This window comes from Manduca sexta, chromosome 19 (genome assembly GCF_014839805.1).
Source record: "Manduca sexta isolate Smith_Timp_Sample1 chromosome 19, JHU_Msex_v1.0, whole genome shotgun sequence".
Taxonomy (NCBI): Eukaryota; Metazoa; Arthropoda; class Insecta; order Lepidoptera; family Sphingidae; genus Manduca; species Manduca sexta.
Window position 1 is genome coordinate 12,241,937 of NC_051133.1, and position 18,741 is coordinate 12,260,677.

The 18,741-nt window shown below is 36.6% G+C and overlaps 1 protein-coding gene across 1 annotated transcript in view; it reads left to right on the forward strand.

Annotated features, from left to right (window-relative positions):
• LOC115440360 overlaps positions 1–18,741 on the forward strand; it is a 77,144-nt gene that overhangs the window by 4,403 nt on the left and 54,000 nt on the right. The window contains exon 2 of the mRNA XM_030164624.2: positions 16,278–16,557. Coding sequence (XP_030020484.2) covers positions 16,366–16,557 — 192 coding nt within the window. The 5' untranslated portion in view covers positions 16,278–16,365. The remainder of the gene's footprint in view (positions 1–16,277; positions 16,558–18,741) is intronic.

Sequence of the window (18,741 nt, forward strand, 5' to 3'; positions counted from 1 at the left end):
AATTTTTTCCGGACTTTAATAATTATTATTTGTTTCATTATGTCTGTTATTGGTGACGGTGTGCGCAAGCATCGTAAAAATTTATTCTCATCATTTTTTCCCTAACGCGCCAAAAGAAGTATAATTTCAATAATTGTATTACTATTCCAAATAAAGATTTATTATTGTTATAGAAAATATGAATAATGTGTGTAATTTGTTAGTTTTGTACGCTCCTTTGATTAATACATGCATTAGAATGTTTTTTCAAGTGTATATTAAGTAGTATTAATAAATGTGTTACATAATCTTATTTAAATAAATAAAGATAAATAAATAAAAAAGTTCATCAAGACCAATAATTAAATAATTATATAATAAATCCAACCCCGTCCAACTCAGACTTATTTAAGCTACGAATAATGCTTATATAATTAAACAAAACTCTGTTTCTACTTTAAACAGTTTAAATTAACTGTCGCTTAAACGAACACAATATAAAGCCCGCATTACATTTGTGAAAAGACAACACTTCGTAACACTACAAAGAAACTGTAAAAGAAATTAAAATGTTCAAAGGAATTTAAAACAGAATTTACATTCAATACTAGATATATATTCTTATCATTACATTTAAAACTAAAAAAATTAACATACAAAATAAAACTAGAAAAACAGGAGTAATAAAACTGATTATCTTTATCATATTTTCGCTTAGAAAAAACTCAATCCGCTAAGTTAGGAGAGTTTTACACCTTTATTGTTATACTTTTATACCTAACTTTTATAAAGCGTCTAGAAAATTCTCGTCTTCATAAAATTTATTCCGAATTTCACTAAGGGATTTGTAGCGTATTGCATCTTTCAAAGCTCTTGTAGGCGTATGATCTTTCTATTAAAGTAGATTTTGTGGTTGCCATTTTTGCCTTATCCAAAGCCTTTGAAACTAGCTCCAAGTTTCGTGTTCTAAGCAACATGTGTTTTTAACTACGTAGTCTATTCATGTTGCGTGAAATACTGCATTCTGTGATTCTTGCGGTCATGACGCGCGATGTTGTGCAACATTGTAATTCCGCAATAATTATCTCTATCCCTAATGAGGTAAAATTTTAATTTGCCGAGCTTAGCGTTCCAATATTATGTAATGTTAGAAAGCTTATATCGCCGGCGCAAATCTTAATATCAAGTCAAAACAATTTACGTCGTTTTTTTCTTTTGAAAATACTTCATTTTCAATTTACAGGTTTATGGTTTAAATATATTGCCATAATATTAATGAGGTGCACTTCATTTGTCGCATCAAAAGTTTCCTATAGATGTTTTGTTGCTTGTTTGTGTTTCTTTATAGTCTTTAAGAGTCTTTGGTCCCCACACTGGCTATAATAAAAAGGTTATTTAACTTAAAACAATTAGATCATAGTTTTACGCTCTCTCAAATGTTAAGCAGTTCAAGCTATTCAAATACCAAATACAAATGATAAAAATTGAAAACTAGAAACCTTTGACATTTCAATTATAGTAAAAGTGATTACAATTAAAGCCCACCTGTGGCTTATAGAACAATTTATTATTCTGAGAACACTTTTGCCATCCATGAAGGGCTTTATATTATATTAGAGTTTTAGAAGTCTTTTGTCCTCACTCCTCAGCATCATTTGCAAAACAAAACGGAGGGGTCCTTGTAAACGTTTTATGTGGCCTATTGTGGAACTTTGAGGCCACGGCCAACGTTTGATAATAATTGAAAAAGTTATTGAATGTGCTGAAAGGATTTACGATGCTATTCATTGGGGGTTGGATGTAAATTTTTGAATATTACGTAATGGAAATTCAGTTTAAGGGTAGGACGTTACGGTGCTCGATTGGAAGATTAAATATCTGTTGTAGAGTGCTTGTGTGCACTGCTGTATTGTTTATTATTCATTTGATGAACATAATAGCCATCAGAATGGTTGGAATATATTAGATTGGAGAGCAGGCTTAGAATAGTCGGTTGTAGAACATATTTTATATCCGCTAGGATAGCGACCACCGTACACAAGGTGTTAAAATCCACCATAGTGACTCACGTATGTGTCGCGTTACAGGATCAGTCTGTGAATATTCGGTTCCAACAGGCCGGCATAATTGTGTCGACTGCCGAGGAGTAATCATCTCTCGTCAGTAGACATTCTATTATACCATCAGATTCGGCGATACTTCGCCGTACACGTATAATAAATAAAACAGATTATTGTTTCACGTATTGTTGATTAAAAAAACACGCCATAATAAAATCTTAGAATAATATAGAACGCTTTTAATAAGAATAGTTTTCATGGCAACGCTATTCTTTGGTCAGCGAAAAAATGGTATGTGCTTTAAAGAAACTTTGCAAGATGGAAATAAAAAGAAATATTTTACTTAGGCAAATTGTTTTCTTCCCAGGACAGTGTGTTTGATAAAGGAAGCGAGTTACATTTCTAGACATTCAAGATTAGTTTGCCGACGGTCGCAAAAACTTTGTTTACTTTTAAACTATTCTTGTTTCTAGAAATTACTGGATTTAGGTCAGCCAGTTATGTGAATTTTACGTTCGAATTTTAAAAGCGTTTATTTATAAGTTTGGGGCTAACATATTTTTTAGAAACAGTATGTTCAAAATAAGTTCTTTAGTAAATCCAAAATTTTCTTATGATTGTCGTTTAAAACGAAAAAGCAACGATATGTACGAAAACTAAAATATATATTTTTTATAAATTAAAAATAATTAATTAGCATTGGCAATTCGTCGATAAGGTACTAATTATAGTTTTGCGGCTTGCACGATATGAATGAACAAACTGCAAATACGTATATCTAGTATGGAATAAAAAGAGAAATACAAAATTTAAAACAGAAAATGCTAACAAATCCATACAGACTATAGTCAAATACAAAGGTGCTCATGGAGCATTCGTCCACTTTTTTAAATCCGCTGTAAATGCAGGTTCAACTAAAAATTCAAAAACAATCTTTTTAGGTTTTATCCCTTTTGCCATGTCTATTTTTGAAAGGCAATAAGGCTCTTGTATATCCCTCATGTATCGATGCTTTGTCTGTTTCAATCGAAACTGCTGTTATTTTCATTGAAGGACATAATTAACATTATCAAACTCTGGATTTACCATCCAGAGTACACTTCATAAACAATGTCTCATCTATCAAGTGCCTCAGTATCATAGTTATATTGCGTGTGTGGTACGACACTCCGCGGTCTCAGGATCGATACCCGGGTTCAGCAGTGATTGGGTTGCTTAGCAGTATAAGCCCAGAGCTTGGAATGTGTTCCTGAAAGGCGATAAGCGCGCCCAGACAAATCAGGGATAGAACACGTGGCGAAAGGGAGTGTCTTCCTTGCATCACTGCCTACCCCTTCAGGAATAACACGCAATGCCACATACTGTAATCCAGATTAGATATGGATGATGACTCTAACCATCAGACGAAATATTTCGTCTCGTCATACAATTGCATAACAAAAAAGGGTTTAGAACGAACAAGAAAAATTTGAAGCAAACTCTATAAGTATTTTTAAGGAAAGCTTTACACTTCTTGCCACCTGTTACGAAGCAATATTTGCATTCCTCGATGTCGTGAGGAAACGGCGTAATGTAAGAGATTTATATAGAGGGCTTTGTTTGTATTCCATTTGTCTTACATTTGTACAAGGAAACCTTCAACTTTTATTATTATTTATTGGAGAAGTTTTTGGAAATATCATACGAACTTTGCCTTTAGCTGGAGATTTGTGATAGGAAATTTCCGTTGTACTAAATATTTAATTCAGCCTTAGTCGTTTTTCTTGAATAGGATAAAAATACTCGTCACGCCTTTTCCTGGAAGGGGTAGACAGAGGTGCAACCATGGCATCTACTTTTTGCCTTCCGTGTGCCGACCCATGATGTAGTAGGGGGCGAGCCTATTGTTATTTCCGCCACAAATTCCAGATTTCGCATAGATACTGAGCAGTAAAACTCAATATCACTTTGTCAGACCCAGGATTCGAACCCGGAACATTGCACGTCCGCAATTCACGCACGCCACCGAGGCAATAGAATGAGTTTACACAAAATAATGTTGAAGCCAAAGATCGTACTGACATAAATGCTCTCAAATCGCTACAAGTAGATGGCTTTAAATACTTTTAAATATTAAAAAAACGCCTACAGCTTAATTTGCCAATTTGCTTATTTCATCAAATCATCAATCAAACTAATCGACCAATTGATCCGCCAACTCATCCTTCGTCCCGCAACTCGATCTAAATAAATCGATTGAATAATGCTTCTTTAATTTCCGCACATCTGGCGTAGTCAGATCATTTGTTTGAGCTCCACTAGGGCGGATAACATGACGGAAAATCGGCAACAACGAAACAATGTTACTCGACGGATCTGAGGCGGATTGATGTTTTATTCCTTCCTGATTTAGCGTATTATCAGATTAGGCAACGAAGAATAATTATACGATATAAAATAACATCTATGATCTTAGGAATAAAGATGATTATGAAGTGTAGCAACTAAATAGTTTACTCTCTCTGATTCGAAGTTTTCTACGTTTGTTATGAGTAAGTAAACAGTTATTCTTTCGAACACTAATTATGATTTATAGTATATAAAACGACACGAATTACTGTTATACATAGCATTTTAAGTAATTTTATATCTTCTCACGAATATTATAAATGCAAAAGTTTGTGAAACTGTTTGGATATTTGTCAGAAGTAAACAGGGAAATAGCTAAACGGATTTAGATGAAATTTGGCACATTACATTCTGGATGTACAGACTAACCGTAGACCATTTTCCGGTATTTGCTCGCGTAAGATTTTTTAATCTTGTTTTTTCTATGGATGGCGCTGACATCCCACAGATGGCGTCATGGATAGATACAGTGATTTAGACTTTTGTAGCTGTAAAAGCTGTTCACGTGGTAGACGTCACGAGCATAACTACAGTTAGTTATAAACCAATATAGCTATAAAATCAATACATATCGGAATCTTCATTGCCATTGAGAACATGGCTCCACGTCTGTAGAAGAAAAGACACTGGAGCTATGATATAATATAAATTTAGTTGTCCATTTTAAAAATATACAAATCCTTTACTCTATATAACTTGAGTTTGAGTCATGTAAAATTTCTACATTCTAGAAATCTACCAGTAATTTCAAAGATTGTCAATGTTTTGTCGATAAATTTGAAAGAAGCCTTTAATGGTTATTTTTAACTTCTTGCTCCTTTGAAACACGAACTTGTGAACTAGCTTGTAATTATAGGAACAGTTAATATATTCGCGTATTTATACTTCAAGAAATAAGTTTTTGCAAAATAAAGAAATATTTGCGTTATTGTTAAGATTCAGGTAGTATTATTTTTTTCATCCTAACTGACGTCAAAGCCTTCTGATGAAGTCTTAGTCTACTCACTTCTTAATAAATTTTTGTTTGTTAATATCATGAATTAAAATAAGATCTAAAATACATTTGCACTTATTACATTCCAATTATCATCATCTTTTTCTTCCACATGTTAGTATCCAACTGCTATCCAATTAGAGGTGGTGCAACACCCATCTTCATACAAATTATAATAATAATTTACCTCAACAAAGCCCGGCCTCCTGCATGGCATCAAACTTCTGTAGTACCAGTCACCTGCTACCAACACTGTAAATTTTATAAAGAAGAGAAAATTACAAGAGTAATCAGCACGGTCTTTCCGATCTTTCTAAATTAATTCGCGAAATCTGAGACGCCCGCCCTCACTGTCGCCTTTGTAACGTAATTTAAACATTTCAGGGACAATCTTCGTTGGAAATTTAGTTTCAGTACAAGAAATACTTTATTTTACTATTTCAATACATGATGTAACAGAGCTTAAATTTTAGGGTGAGTATATAATAAAAAAACTGGTACTGAAAGTCCAGTTAGAATGTAGACAAACGTGAGATTTTTTTTATTATCGGACTCCGCAGTCAACTCCAGGGAGAACCTGCGATTGGAATACTGGAATGCCCTAGCTTAGCGACTGCAGGGCCCTGGAGGAGAGTTAGGAGGGGATATTTGGAGAAGGGAAGTGTGAAGAAAGGAAAAGGAACCCTTAGGATGGGCAGACGGAAGAAGGCTAGGGAATGTAATGTAGAATGGGAATGTATAGGCCTTAATGTGTAGTTATAACCATGTGGTATACACACTTAACTCTGTGCCTATGGCCGCCGTAAAGGTCCGAGCGCATAAGAATTGCCCCGGGGGCAACTAACGTGACATGACTTCGCCAGTTGACATAATTATGCCGGCCTGTTAAAAATTGGATGTACACTGCTTGATCTAGGGACGCGAAATGCGTGGGCGATTGTGACGGGTTTTACATCTTGCATGGTGGTGGCTAGTCGGGTGGATACCAAAAATCCCACCGTCACATAGATACCATCGAATGGTTTAATTCTACCGTCGAGTAAAAAGGTACAAGCGTTTGTTATATCCCTAATTGAAGAACTTTATAACCAATGCATAAAAAGTAGCATTGGTACTTTTTATGACATTTTAAACTATTAAAACGTCAGCTAATGTATTATCATAAAAATATTATTAATTCTAAGATATTGGTAGCTTTGAATATGGCATTCACCATCAGATGAGCTCGCTTCTTCATTCGTTTGTTTAAAATCGTCAAGAAACGTTCAATAACCAACAATGATAGGAATGTTTTCCCTCTTATTTCTCGACTAAGTTTAATCACAGCTCGCATCGGAATACGTGAAATATTAAAGAAATTAATCTTGAAAATGAAAAATTCCTTGCTATAATAATGTAAGGTTCTCGCCAATTTACGATGTAACGTCATCGATCTTCTACCGTAATTTATTGCATGTAGATTACGCGACAGATTTTGGTTGAATGTGCGTATTTGCAATTAATATTTAAAATTACCCACGTACGAACTATACGATCGTAGAATTTGCTGGTGCTAGGATATATTTTATATATACCCGGCTAGCGATCACCGTATACAAAGTGTCTAAACCAGTCATAGTGGCCCATGTAAATGTCTCGCGTTCCGGGATCAGCCTGTGTATATTCGGTTCCAACAGGCCGGCATAATTGTGTCGATTGCCGAGGGGTAATCATCTCTCGTTAGTCGACATTCCATTGGACCCCACTCCACTTACCATCAGGTGCAGTGTGGTCATTTGTCCGTGTCCGTATAAGAAAGTCATATTTCCTTTACACAACACAATTCAATGATCTCATTACAAAACATTCTCAAGATCAAACCGAGTGAAAGCATAAAAAGCAAAGACAAGAGGAAATACTATAACTCGGACATCATAAATTTTCTACCATAGATTGTAATTTGTAACAGCTAAACCTTAAATCGGAATACAACTAGACAATAAAGACAACACAACCAAAACAATATCTGATAAAATACGTCGTTAGTTAACATTTAAAGGAAATGTAACCACCGATCCTCTCAACACAGCCCATATCTTCAAAAGGAAAGGACGGAGACAATAAATCACTGTTATTATTTCAACAAAAGGTTTAAGGGACCCGCACTATATGACGTCGTTTACAGCCCTTGTTTCGGGGTACAATGATTTATTTACAGAGTCTCATTGCTCGGTTAGATTCAGCTTTTTGTTTACATTTTAACTCTGTCATTGTAAAACAAGGCTGTATTTATTAAATAGGTAAGTTTAAACAAACGGCGATAGTGTAGGTGGGTGTGGAATGGACTGCAAAGACTAATGTCCGCAGGTTCAAATCCCAAGGACACATATCTCACATACTTTTTTAAAATTATATGTGTATCCTTTGTGAGTTATTGCTTGCTTTAATGGTGAAGAAAAACATACTTAGGAAACCTACAAACCTTAGAAGTTCTCTATAAAAAATTTGAGGATATGTGAAGACTACTAATCCGCACAAGGCCAGCGTGGTGGACTAATACCTTATCCCTTTCAGTAGTAGACGAGTCCCGTGCCCAGCAGTGGGTCAGTATATAATACAGGGCTGATATTATTATTATTTATATATTAACCTTAATAGAATTATGATATATTTTTGGAACTTCTGACAAGTTGTCTAGACGGGAACATTTGATTGGACAGGACGGCGAATGGTGGACAAAGGTAGCCACTCAATGGTACTCAAGAAACGGACCTAGAGTAAGAGAAGAGAACTACATGGTCAATTGACTTTACTAGGTATGCTAACAAGCAGTGGATCAAGCGCGCACTGGACTGTAAACAGTGGCGTGAGAAAGGAGGCGTATATCCGTGGATGAAAAAGATATGTAGATAGATCGTTCTATAGTGTGAATTAGGTTCTGGGTTCGGTTTCAAGTCAAAGGTTTTCCAGAGGATTTTTTTTTATTGTTTTAAATGACGAGACGAGTTTGCCATTCGCCTGATAATAAGCGACACGACCGCCTATAAACAGTAGAAATACCATACAACACCTTGAATTACAAAGTATTTTTGGTATTCGACTGCGCTCGCCATCCTGAGACATGAGATGAAGTCTTATTATATACAGTAGTTACACTGGCTACAATTTCTTTCAAACTGGAACTCAGCAGTCACTGCACACTGCTGCTTGGCGTCAGAAATTTGTCCCACATCAATAGAACTTAGATTTTAACAATCAAAGTCTTGCCAGCCTTATCTCAATTAAGCAGTACACGAAGTTACAAACACAACAGGTTTATAGCGTTTATGTAAATTTATGCTAACACTTGTATATACGTGTTATCTCGTTAAGGAATCTTAGATCAGGATCAACATCCTTGTTTGTAGATGAGTCGAGATTACGAACGTCAGGGATAGGAAATATATTCTGTTTATTTTTTTTTCTGTCCTTTGTGTTCGAGACGAGCTAATAGCTTGCCTGATTGGCATTATAGCTGCTTTTAATAAAAATATTACTCGGAATTCTGATGTATTATAGACTTTACAATAGCATCAGCATCTAGAACTCTCAACAATAGCAAAGCACTTTTTTTATTGCTTTGAATGGCGATACGAGGTTGCAGTTCGTTTGATGGTAAACGATACGACCGCCCACAGTAGAAAAACCATCCAACACCTTAAATTAAAAACTTTTGTTCGTAATTCCACAGCGCTCGCCATCTTTAGAGATGAGATGTTAAGTATTATGTGCAGTAGTAATACTGGCTGGCATGTTCTTCAAGCTGGAACACAACTACTTTACACTTTTCATTTGCCGTCCTTTAAGTATTGACCGTTTTTAAGTATTTATTTAATACCTATGTGAAAAGCGTGCTGCTGTACGGATGTGAGATGTGGAAATTCACCAAAGCGATCACACAACAACTCCAAGTCTTTATAAACAGATGCTTGCGACAAATCCTGAAGATCCTGTCGATTTGCAGATCCGACTTCGCAAATGGAGCGGGATCGGTCATACTTTGCGTAGGGATTCGGATCACATACCAAGTCAGCCTTGGATTGGAATCCCCAAGGCCACCGACAGCGTGGCCGGCCTAAGCAAACCTAGCGGTGCTCGATTGTGCCAGAAGCCAAGATCATCGGTCTCACCTGGAGTGAAGTTAGGCGGAAGGCGCAAGACGACCAAGAATAGCGGAACTTTGTGTCTAACCTCTGCCCCGTCATGGGGACTTAGGACCAGAAGAAGAAGAATAATCCTTTTATCCTCCTCAAAGAACGAACGAAAGAACTACATTAAAAATATAAGATTTTTTTTACGAGCACGTCTAAGTGACCCCACTGCACCTGATGGTAAGTGAAGTGGAGTCCAATAGAATGTCGATTAACCAGAGATTACCCGTCGGTAGTCGACATAATTAGGACGTCCTGTTGAGTCCAGTTAAACACAGGCTGATCCCAGAACGCAACATACTAACGTGGGCCACTATGGCGGGTTTTAACATCTTGTGTACGGTGGGCGCTATCCGGGCGAATATAAAATATATCTTACTAATAATAATAATAATAATAATATCAGCCCTGTATTATATACTTGCCCACTGCTGAGCACGAGCCTCTTCTACTACTGAGAGGGATTAGGCCTTAATCCACCGCGCTGGACTAGTGCGGATTGGTAGACTTCAAACACCTTTGAAATTTCTATAGAGAACTTCTCAGATGTGCAGGTTTCCTCACGATGTTTTCCTTCACCGTTAAAGCCAACGATAAATTCACAAAGAATATACACATGATTTTAGAAAAGTCAGAAGTGTGTGCCCTTGGGATTTGAACCTGCGGACATTCGTCTTGGCAGTCCGTTCTACATCCAACTAGGCTATCGCCCCTATCTTACTGCCAGCATGTAATTTTTATGCAATGTTTTATTTACGAAAAAATGTACGCAAGTTCCTGGGAATTGGATTGTGTATCAGATAGAATTGTCATTTACTAATCAGGGGACGGAAATACGCTCGGAAATGTATTATTGCAATAGTCGCCTCCATTTACCCCCTCGGGGATAATGGGCTGGGGTTTATTATTCACAATGACGAGCTGCGTATTAGAACTAAATTGATTATGGCAAATCAACTAATCAATTGTTCATTAGTTTAGCAATTGAGTTGATGCAAATGCCATTGTAATTGTACGACAACGAAATAGTTATAGCACAATAATAATATCAGCCCTGTATACTGTCCCACTGGGCACGGGCCTTCTGTACTAATGAGAAGGTGTAGACCTTAATCAACGACACGGGCTTAGTGCGGATTGGCAGACTTCACACACCCTCAAAATTTGAAATTTTGATTTTAACTTTCGGACATTCGTCTCGGCTTTGCTTTCCACACCCAACTAGGCTATCCCTGCTATCGTAATAGCATGATGCTACATTTATTTTCCCTGATCCAACGACGTGTGCAATGTCTTAGATCCAGAAGATTCGATTTCTATGTTGAAAATCCTAATAACCAAAATATATATCAACGTATTGGTATTGAGGTACAAACGCGACGCTAAAGTCTCGGCTTCGATTCGTGGGTTAAAATTACATCGGATTTTTCGTTTATTATCAACCCGGAGTCTGGAATTGTGCATGATAAATATAAATTCGCCCTATATTATATGGAACCTAACATTGTTGCTAATGTGTATTGTGTAAGTGTAATAACACTGCTGCCTACCCCCCTGAAAAGAAATACGCTATGTAAGGAATAACCAAATGGACAGATACAAGATGAACTAATTTGCCGATTCTGAAATACGACTCAGGCTACTAACAAAACTAATAATTGAGCCCGAACGGGATTTCGGTCAGATATTTCATTACGTTGCGTAAAACCGAGTAAAACAAGGTACATAGTAAAATACACATAATATATTTGTATTAAGGTCGAGATTGACGTATCAGTTTTCCAGTTATAGTCTGAAACTAAAAATAATTCTGAATCTATTGTATTACAAATAAGGAATCTAATGTTGTAGAACTTTACCTAAATTTATCCGTAAATATGTTCCCGATATTTAAAAGTCCCGGTTTTTGGCATTGTAAGTAGAGTACATTTACAAGATAGTACAAAGAGTAAGATAAGGTTTCTGATCTTTTTAATTGTAAGTATACACGCGCCTTTAATCCCTAAAGGGGTAAGCAGAGGTTCAACTGGTACACCCACTTTCCGCCGTGTATATACTGCCCCATGATGTGATAGAGGGCGAGCCTATAGTCTTAGCGGGCACAAATTCCAGTCCTGACTGATACTGAGTAGAAAAACTAAATATCAATGCCGGACACGGAGATTGATCCTGAGACATCAGCATGCAGTCGTACCATAATACAATTACGCCACCGAAGCAGATTAATAAGATTATTCTTTGATTATATCCAAGATCAAGCGAGTAGTGCTGCTGTGTTTATGGCAGTCGATGGTAATAAATACTAAACAACAATTATAATTTATAAATAAAAAATATTAATGTTTTGTTGCCGCGCTTTGTTCCTATATATGCTTACACACATATATACACGTTGTACGTATTATTATATGTTTAGATCAACAGCCAAAGTCGTCTACGTGGCGTCTAAAATAAAATTTGAAAACGTACATTTTCACTATAATTCATAATTCATGACAGCTATTGGTTAAAACCTTTTTGCAATCAAAAATTTTTATTGCAAAAAGGTTTTAACCAATAGCTGTCATGAATTTTTATTGCAATCAAACATTAATTTTGATACAAAGCTTATTTATTATGCCAAACACGTACTGTTTAAACCTTTATACGATTTGATAGTAAGTAAAATTAATGCCATTATAGTTGCATTTGACTTCGAGTGTCTGCAACTCGAACTTATACAGGTACATTTTGATATTACGTTAATAAATGAAACCACATAAACTGAGCTAACATTGTGCCAATAATCATGAATAACGAGTATTGACCAAAAATATCAGTATTGCTTTCTGATTTCTTTATCATTTTCTAGTTTAGTGCGAATATGGCGTGTGCGTGAGTGTTTTCCTGACTAAAAATGTGACATTAGCGCTGCGACGAATTCTCTTAGAATAATAGTAGTAGTATTTTTTTTTGGATATCTGCCGTGGTTGTCTCCGGGGGTACCCTGCTAACGGTATACAAGCGATCCCTTGGCTTAGCAACCACGGCATTCCCTGTGAGGATTTGGTAGGCCCTACCGTTATCCCCGAGGGTGCCAGCGGACGATACGCTGGCGACTCACGGTTATCCGGTCACAGGGCCCGGGAGGAAGAAGGGAGGGGACAGAGGGAAGGAAGAGAAAAAGAACGAGAAGGAGGTTCTTAGGATGGTTGGAAGGGAGAAGGAGGGGAAATGTTCACGAACCCTTATATGTCTCAATGTGCATTTAGCAATCATGAGGCATACACGCTGAACTGTGGGCCCAGGGTCGCGGCAAATGTGCCCCCATGCATAGGCGTGCATTCGGTGTGGAGACCAAGCGCACAAGAATTGCCTAAGGGGAAAGCAGTAGTATTAGAAGGTATAACATTATAATAACTTTATTGCTATTGATTTTGTTCGAAACCTATACTTTTTATTTTACGTCTATGTTTCGCATGATGATTTATTATGTTTACGCGAATGTTAGACGTTGAAGGAAAATCATTTTACGGATTTTATGATGGTTTATTATAATAAAAAAATGGGTATATTACACGTCCACCTGCCCCTTACAAGGTAAAATAGCTTAAACAAGTATGTATGTTTAACCTCTATTTCGGCATTAAGCCTCATTAACATTCGCTTTCAATTAAAACCCTTAAGGAAATAATACGTATAATATGTAAAACATATCTTACCCCAGTTGGAGCCTCGGTGAAAGGATTAGAAGGGTGAGAGAGGCTACACAGCTCAGTAAGCCTTACAGATTGAAAGTAAATATGTAATAATCTATACCCGAGAAAACGTTTGCGTTTAGCCTTAATTTTATGTTAGTAACACGTTCCTAGAGCGGTGGTGTGTACCAACTTTTTATCCATACGCATTATAAAACAAAGGCCCCTTTTCAGTCTGTATGTTATCGATTTTCTCAAAATCAACGAACGGATTTTTATGAAATTTGGCATGGAGATAGTTTAAGGTCCTGGGAAGGTTATAGGCTTTCTATCTATATAAAATATATAGCGGGACTTTATCCCGGAAAACTCATTCACGGGGGCGAAGTCGCGAGCAAAAACTAGTGAGTTCATGGTTTCATTCTCAAAGGATTAAACATCAGAAGAACATCGGCTGCCTATAAATACTACAGAGAATTTAGATTGTTTGCCTTTGCATGACATTATAATTACCATTAGTGACTACCTTGGTGACCTAATATTGAGGTCCTGGGTTCGAATCCCGGGTCGGGCTAAAATAATTGTGACTGGGTTTTTCGTATTAAAAAATTGTCCAGTAACAATCCGGAGTCAGGAAATTGGCGGTGTGAACCTCCATGCCTTGGAAAGCACGTAAAGCCGTTGGTCTTGCGCCTGATCTTTGTCCGGTCACGTCAGATTGCCGTCTCACGTGGACTATGAGATTGAAGGAACAGAGAGTGCACTTGTGTATTGCGCACACACTTGTGCACTATAATACCTCCTGCGTATACTGGGCTGACTTCCGTTAAGATTGGCCACCGTAGCCGAAATTTGCTTAGAAAAGAATCAATCAAAATCAATAACTATCATCAAACTATGTTATAAAAGCCGGCAAATAACTTGAGCACTCGCCGAAAGAAGAAGAACTGAAGATCGAACAACGAATAACTTCCTAACTGGACTCTCAACCCTCATTTAACCTGTTCATACTGTAGATATTAAAATATGCTATCAGCTACTCTTGGTACCAAACAAGGAAGTGTATTAAGTGACGACGAAGAACATCTCTATACTAAAAGAATTCTGGGGTCGATGCTATACTTTGTGGTATCCTTTGAACCCTTTGGAAATTCGAACTATTCAGAGTTTTAACCAAATATTTTAATCAGTAATCTTATGAGTGGTTACCGATTCTCAAGTACTTCAATGGGAGAAGAAAAACAGCAATTGTTAGTTAAAAAAAAATTTGGTATAAGTTTGTTAGTAATACGATCAGTTAAGAAATATATAATTTGCCTCTTTTAATAAAAAAGATCTCGAAAGTTCCCTACAGTAATGTAATACGGACCATTTATGAACATGGATAAGATTATCGTATTTCAAAACGGACTAACTGGAAATCTTTTGGAGAAGCTTATGTTTAGCAAATTTCATGTAGCTGTTGATAATAGTGATAATGATAGTGATGATGATGGTGGTAATGGTGGTGGTGATGATAATGATTACTATAATGATAAGTAACTGACTTACCAGGCACTGCACAATTTAGGTGGATCTAATCATTTGCAAGATACCTAGGTTCCTTTTACAATGTAGTTGAAAGAAAAAAAAATGTAAATTTATTCTCCCAGGAGATTTAGTTACATCGTGCACATTGTATTTAGCAAGCAAACTAATTAATTAAGCCAAAAACTGCGTTAAATGCAAAATATAATATCAGCCCTGTATCACATACTTGCCCACTGCTGAGCACGGGCCTCCTCTACTACTGAGAGGGATTAGGCATAGTATAGCATTAACATCCATAAATTTGTATATATGGTGCCTCGTTACAATCGAATCCATTTTGAACTGTAGAAACGTCCAAAGATTCAATTATAGTTTGGGTTTATTGGAATGATACGCGTCATGCGCCTACACATTCGAATATTTTTTTTTTCCAAACCGATTTTGGGTACTTTTGATATTCGAGAGACATCCACATTTGCAGCAATACTCTTACCAAAACTTTAAATTACTAAGCATGGGTTATACTGACTGCCTCGATGGCGTAGTTGTACTGCATGCACGGTACATCAACGCTCTGAAGTCCTGGGATCCAATCCCGGGTCGGGCACAGTGATTTTTGGGGTTTTCTACTCTGTATCAGTCCGGAGTCGGGAATTTGTGCCCGATATGACGATAGGCTCGCCCCCTATCACATCATAAGACGGAACATTCTTGGCGAATAGTAGGTGCCCTAGTTGCGTCTCTGCATACACTTTTGGGGATAAATGCGTGATATTGTGTGAATGTGTGTCATTACACTGCATTGCGCTCGTTACCTTAAGTCATTACATGGTAAGCTCGATAAGACAAATTAATGCTGACCACAATGCCCTTCACATCAGTACACAACAGTTGCTCACTGCATCCGTTTGACTGCCAAAGATAAATGATGACAAATGAACCACAAAGCCACGTTTGACAAGCTAGGTTTATGTTCCTTAATCATAAGTGAAGCATTGCTCCGTCTAGTAATTTGTAACGAAGGATTACTGATTTGTTTCGCTTGATCATCATAATTTCTGAAACATCTTTGTTTCAAATAATCGTTTAGACCCTTCTTTTGTGTGTTTCTGTAAGATGAATGTCGATTAAATAAATAAAAATATTTACTTTCGAAGGCATATAAAAGGGCTGTAAAATTTGAAGGTATAAAAATAAAATATTTTACAACCTAGTACTACTAAATTATAAAATTAATCAATAAGACAAGAAATTGTGAAGATTAAATGAGAATGAATACTTTTGATAAATAAAGAGGGAATTATTAGAGATTCCTCCAAAATCTAGGTTTATATATGCGTCAAGATGATTACGTCTAAATATTTTTTAATGTCGAACATTCTTAACATGAAATTAATTGAAATCTCAGTGTGTTCACAGCACTAATGTCTTAATATTTTGCCCTTTAACAATGTTTTCATCTAATTTTTCATTGTTCCAGATAACCATGCAAAGAAAACGTCAGAAAAAACGACGGCCTAGATATCGTGCAATGGACACAACATAGAACCATGTAACTAGCATCCAAGATGGCGGTTCCCAGCGTATGCCCAGCGATGGGCAGAGTGACAGCCAGGGACTTGTTGTTTGCGATCCTGTTACTGTGCAGGACAATAGTTTGTGACAGTCGGTGTCCAAAGTTTGCTGAGAAACCTTTAGAGACACGAGTTCAGGACGCGTCGATAGTTTTTAGAGCAGTTGTAGTACAAACGCATTTTCAGGTGAGTCTATTTGCAATATATATCCCATTTATGATCGGAATGTTTGCCGGCAAACATGACAGTTACATGACATTACGCGTGTCACGGAAAAATCACCTTATTATGTAGTAAATAATAAGATTATATTCCCGTGACACGCGTAATTGTCATGTAGCTGTCATGTTTGCCGGCAAACATTCCGATTATAAATGGGATATTTAACTTTAACTGCCTTACCTTAGTGTGGTTGTCAGTGGCGAAGGGTCCATATAAACTGATTCCTTCGGCTTACCTTTACATAGAATTTATGTAGAATCTAATTATCATCAGAACGATTTGCAGACCGTATTTATGCCTATATGTTGTGTTGGAATCCCTTTCGCAAAATTTCACCTTTCGCCACTGCTATTGTGTTATTGGTACCCCATAATATGCAATGTTTATTCCGGTTTAATGGAAATCTCGGCAGTGAAATAGGTAAAAAAAAGTAAAGAAAAAATTATCAAAATCCAATTTAACATAACCAAGCGTTTCCAATTGGGTCAAAAAGGTAATTGCCACGCGACATAAAACAGTTTCAAGAACAACATTTTGACGTCAATAGCATTCTGTTGCGAGAGTAAGAAAGAGATAGCGAGATAACCCTACGCATCTACTCTAGCTCATCGAATAATTAAAGTGTATATGCTGCCTTATTTTGAACAAATTTATATTCCAAAACAAAAAAGTTTTTCGTATCATTTCGTCTTTGGTATTAAAAACTTAAAAAAAATAATATAGGATCAACCTTATATATATATATATATATATATATATATATATATATATATATATATATATATATATATATATATATATATATATATATATATATATATATGAATCCCTATTTCTCTTGGTCACGCCATCACGCGTGAAGGGCTGGACCGATTTCACAAATTTTTTTTTTGTTGTGTTTGTTATTGTCATGAGAAGGATGTTATGAAAGAAAAAATTAAGGAAGTTGAGCGGAACGTTAAAGAATTTAAGAAAAGTTAATTTCAGCGATTGACAGAATGCGCGCTGCAAATTCATAGTTAAGACGGGACAACGTCTGTCGGATCAGCTAGTTACTGATAATTGTATAAGAAGTTGCTATGAATGATGAGGCCTGTGTCATGCTATAAAAAACATAACGAAATACCCGTAACAGTCGTCATCAACGCTAGGTGACAAACACAGTAGATTTTCAGTTGTACATACATACATACACAACATCACGCATTTATCCCCGAAGGGGTATGCAGAGGCGCAACTAGGGCACCCACTTTTCGCCAAGTATGTTCCGTCCCATGATGTGATAGGGGGCGAGCCTATCGCCATATCGGGCACAAATTCCAGACTCCGGGCTGATACTGAGCAGAAAAACCCAAATATCACTTTGCCCGACCCGGGATTCGAACCCAGGACCTCAGAGCGCTATTGTACCGGACATGCAATACAACTACGCCACCGAGGCAGTCATTTTCAGTTGTCACTGAATAAATTCGCACGTTTTCGTATGGAAATTGGTGGACGTAAAGCTGTAGTCCGGTTTGAACATAGACATAAAAAAAAATTTTGGCGTTTTTTTTTATGCTACAAGTATTTTTAACCGACTTCAAAAATGGAGGAATCAACGACTACAAAATTGCTAACCAGTATATAGGTAATGTTAAATTATTATTTTTAGTGGTTTTTGAAGGCCGTATAATTTTTTGTTAAATCATTTTTAAGGGAGACCAATGAAGGTAATTACATAATTTTAGGTGTATTTATTTTTTATCTGCAATGTTATTCAGTGGAATTAGTGTTACGGAACATAGTATGATCTATCGGCGCTGTGGACACAACTCGAGGATCATATTGTTAGTTAATATTTTTTGTTTTATCATTTATTATTGTCGTAACTGGCTCGCATGGCGGTTGGACACGATTTGTAAAAGGTGACTTAAAACGAAGTAAGTACACTAAATACAAAACCAGCTAATAAAAACATTTTTCGAAGATATCCCCGTCTTACCCGAACAACTGGAAAGAATTAATATGATGAAGACGAGAAAGAGAATTATCGGACTGAACGTAAAGCTGCAACAACACGTTTTTACGTAAATCAATAACATCCAATTGGCCCATACGTTAATAATGACTGTAGTATAATTGCATATGCTCGCCATAAAACAATTG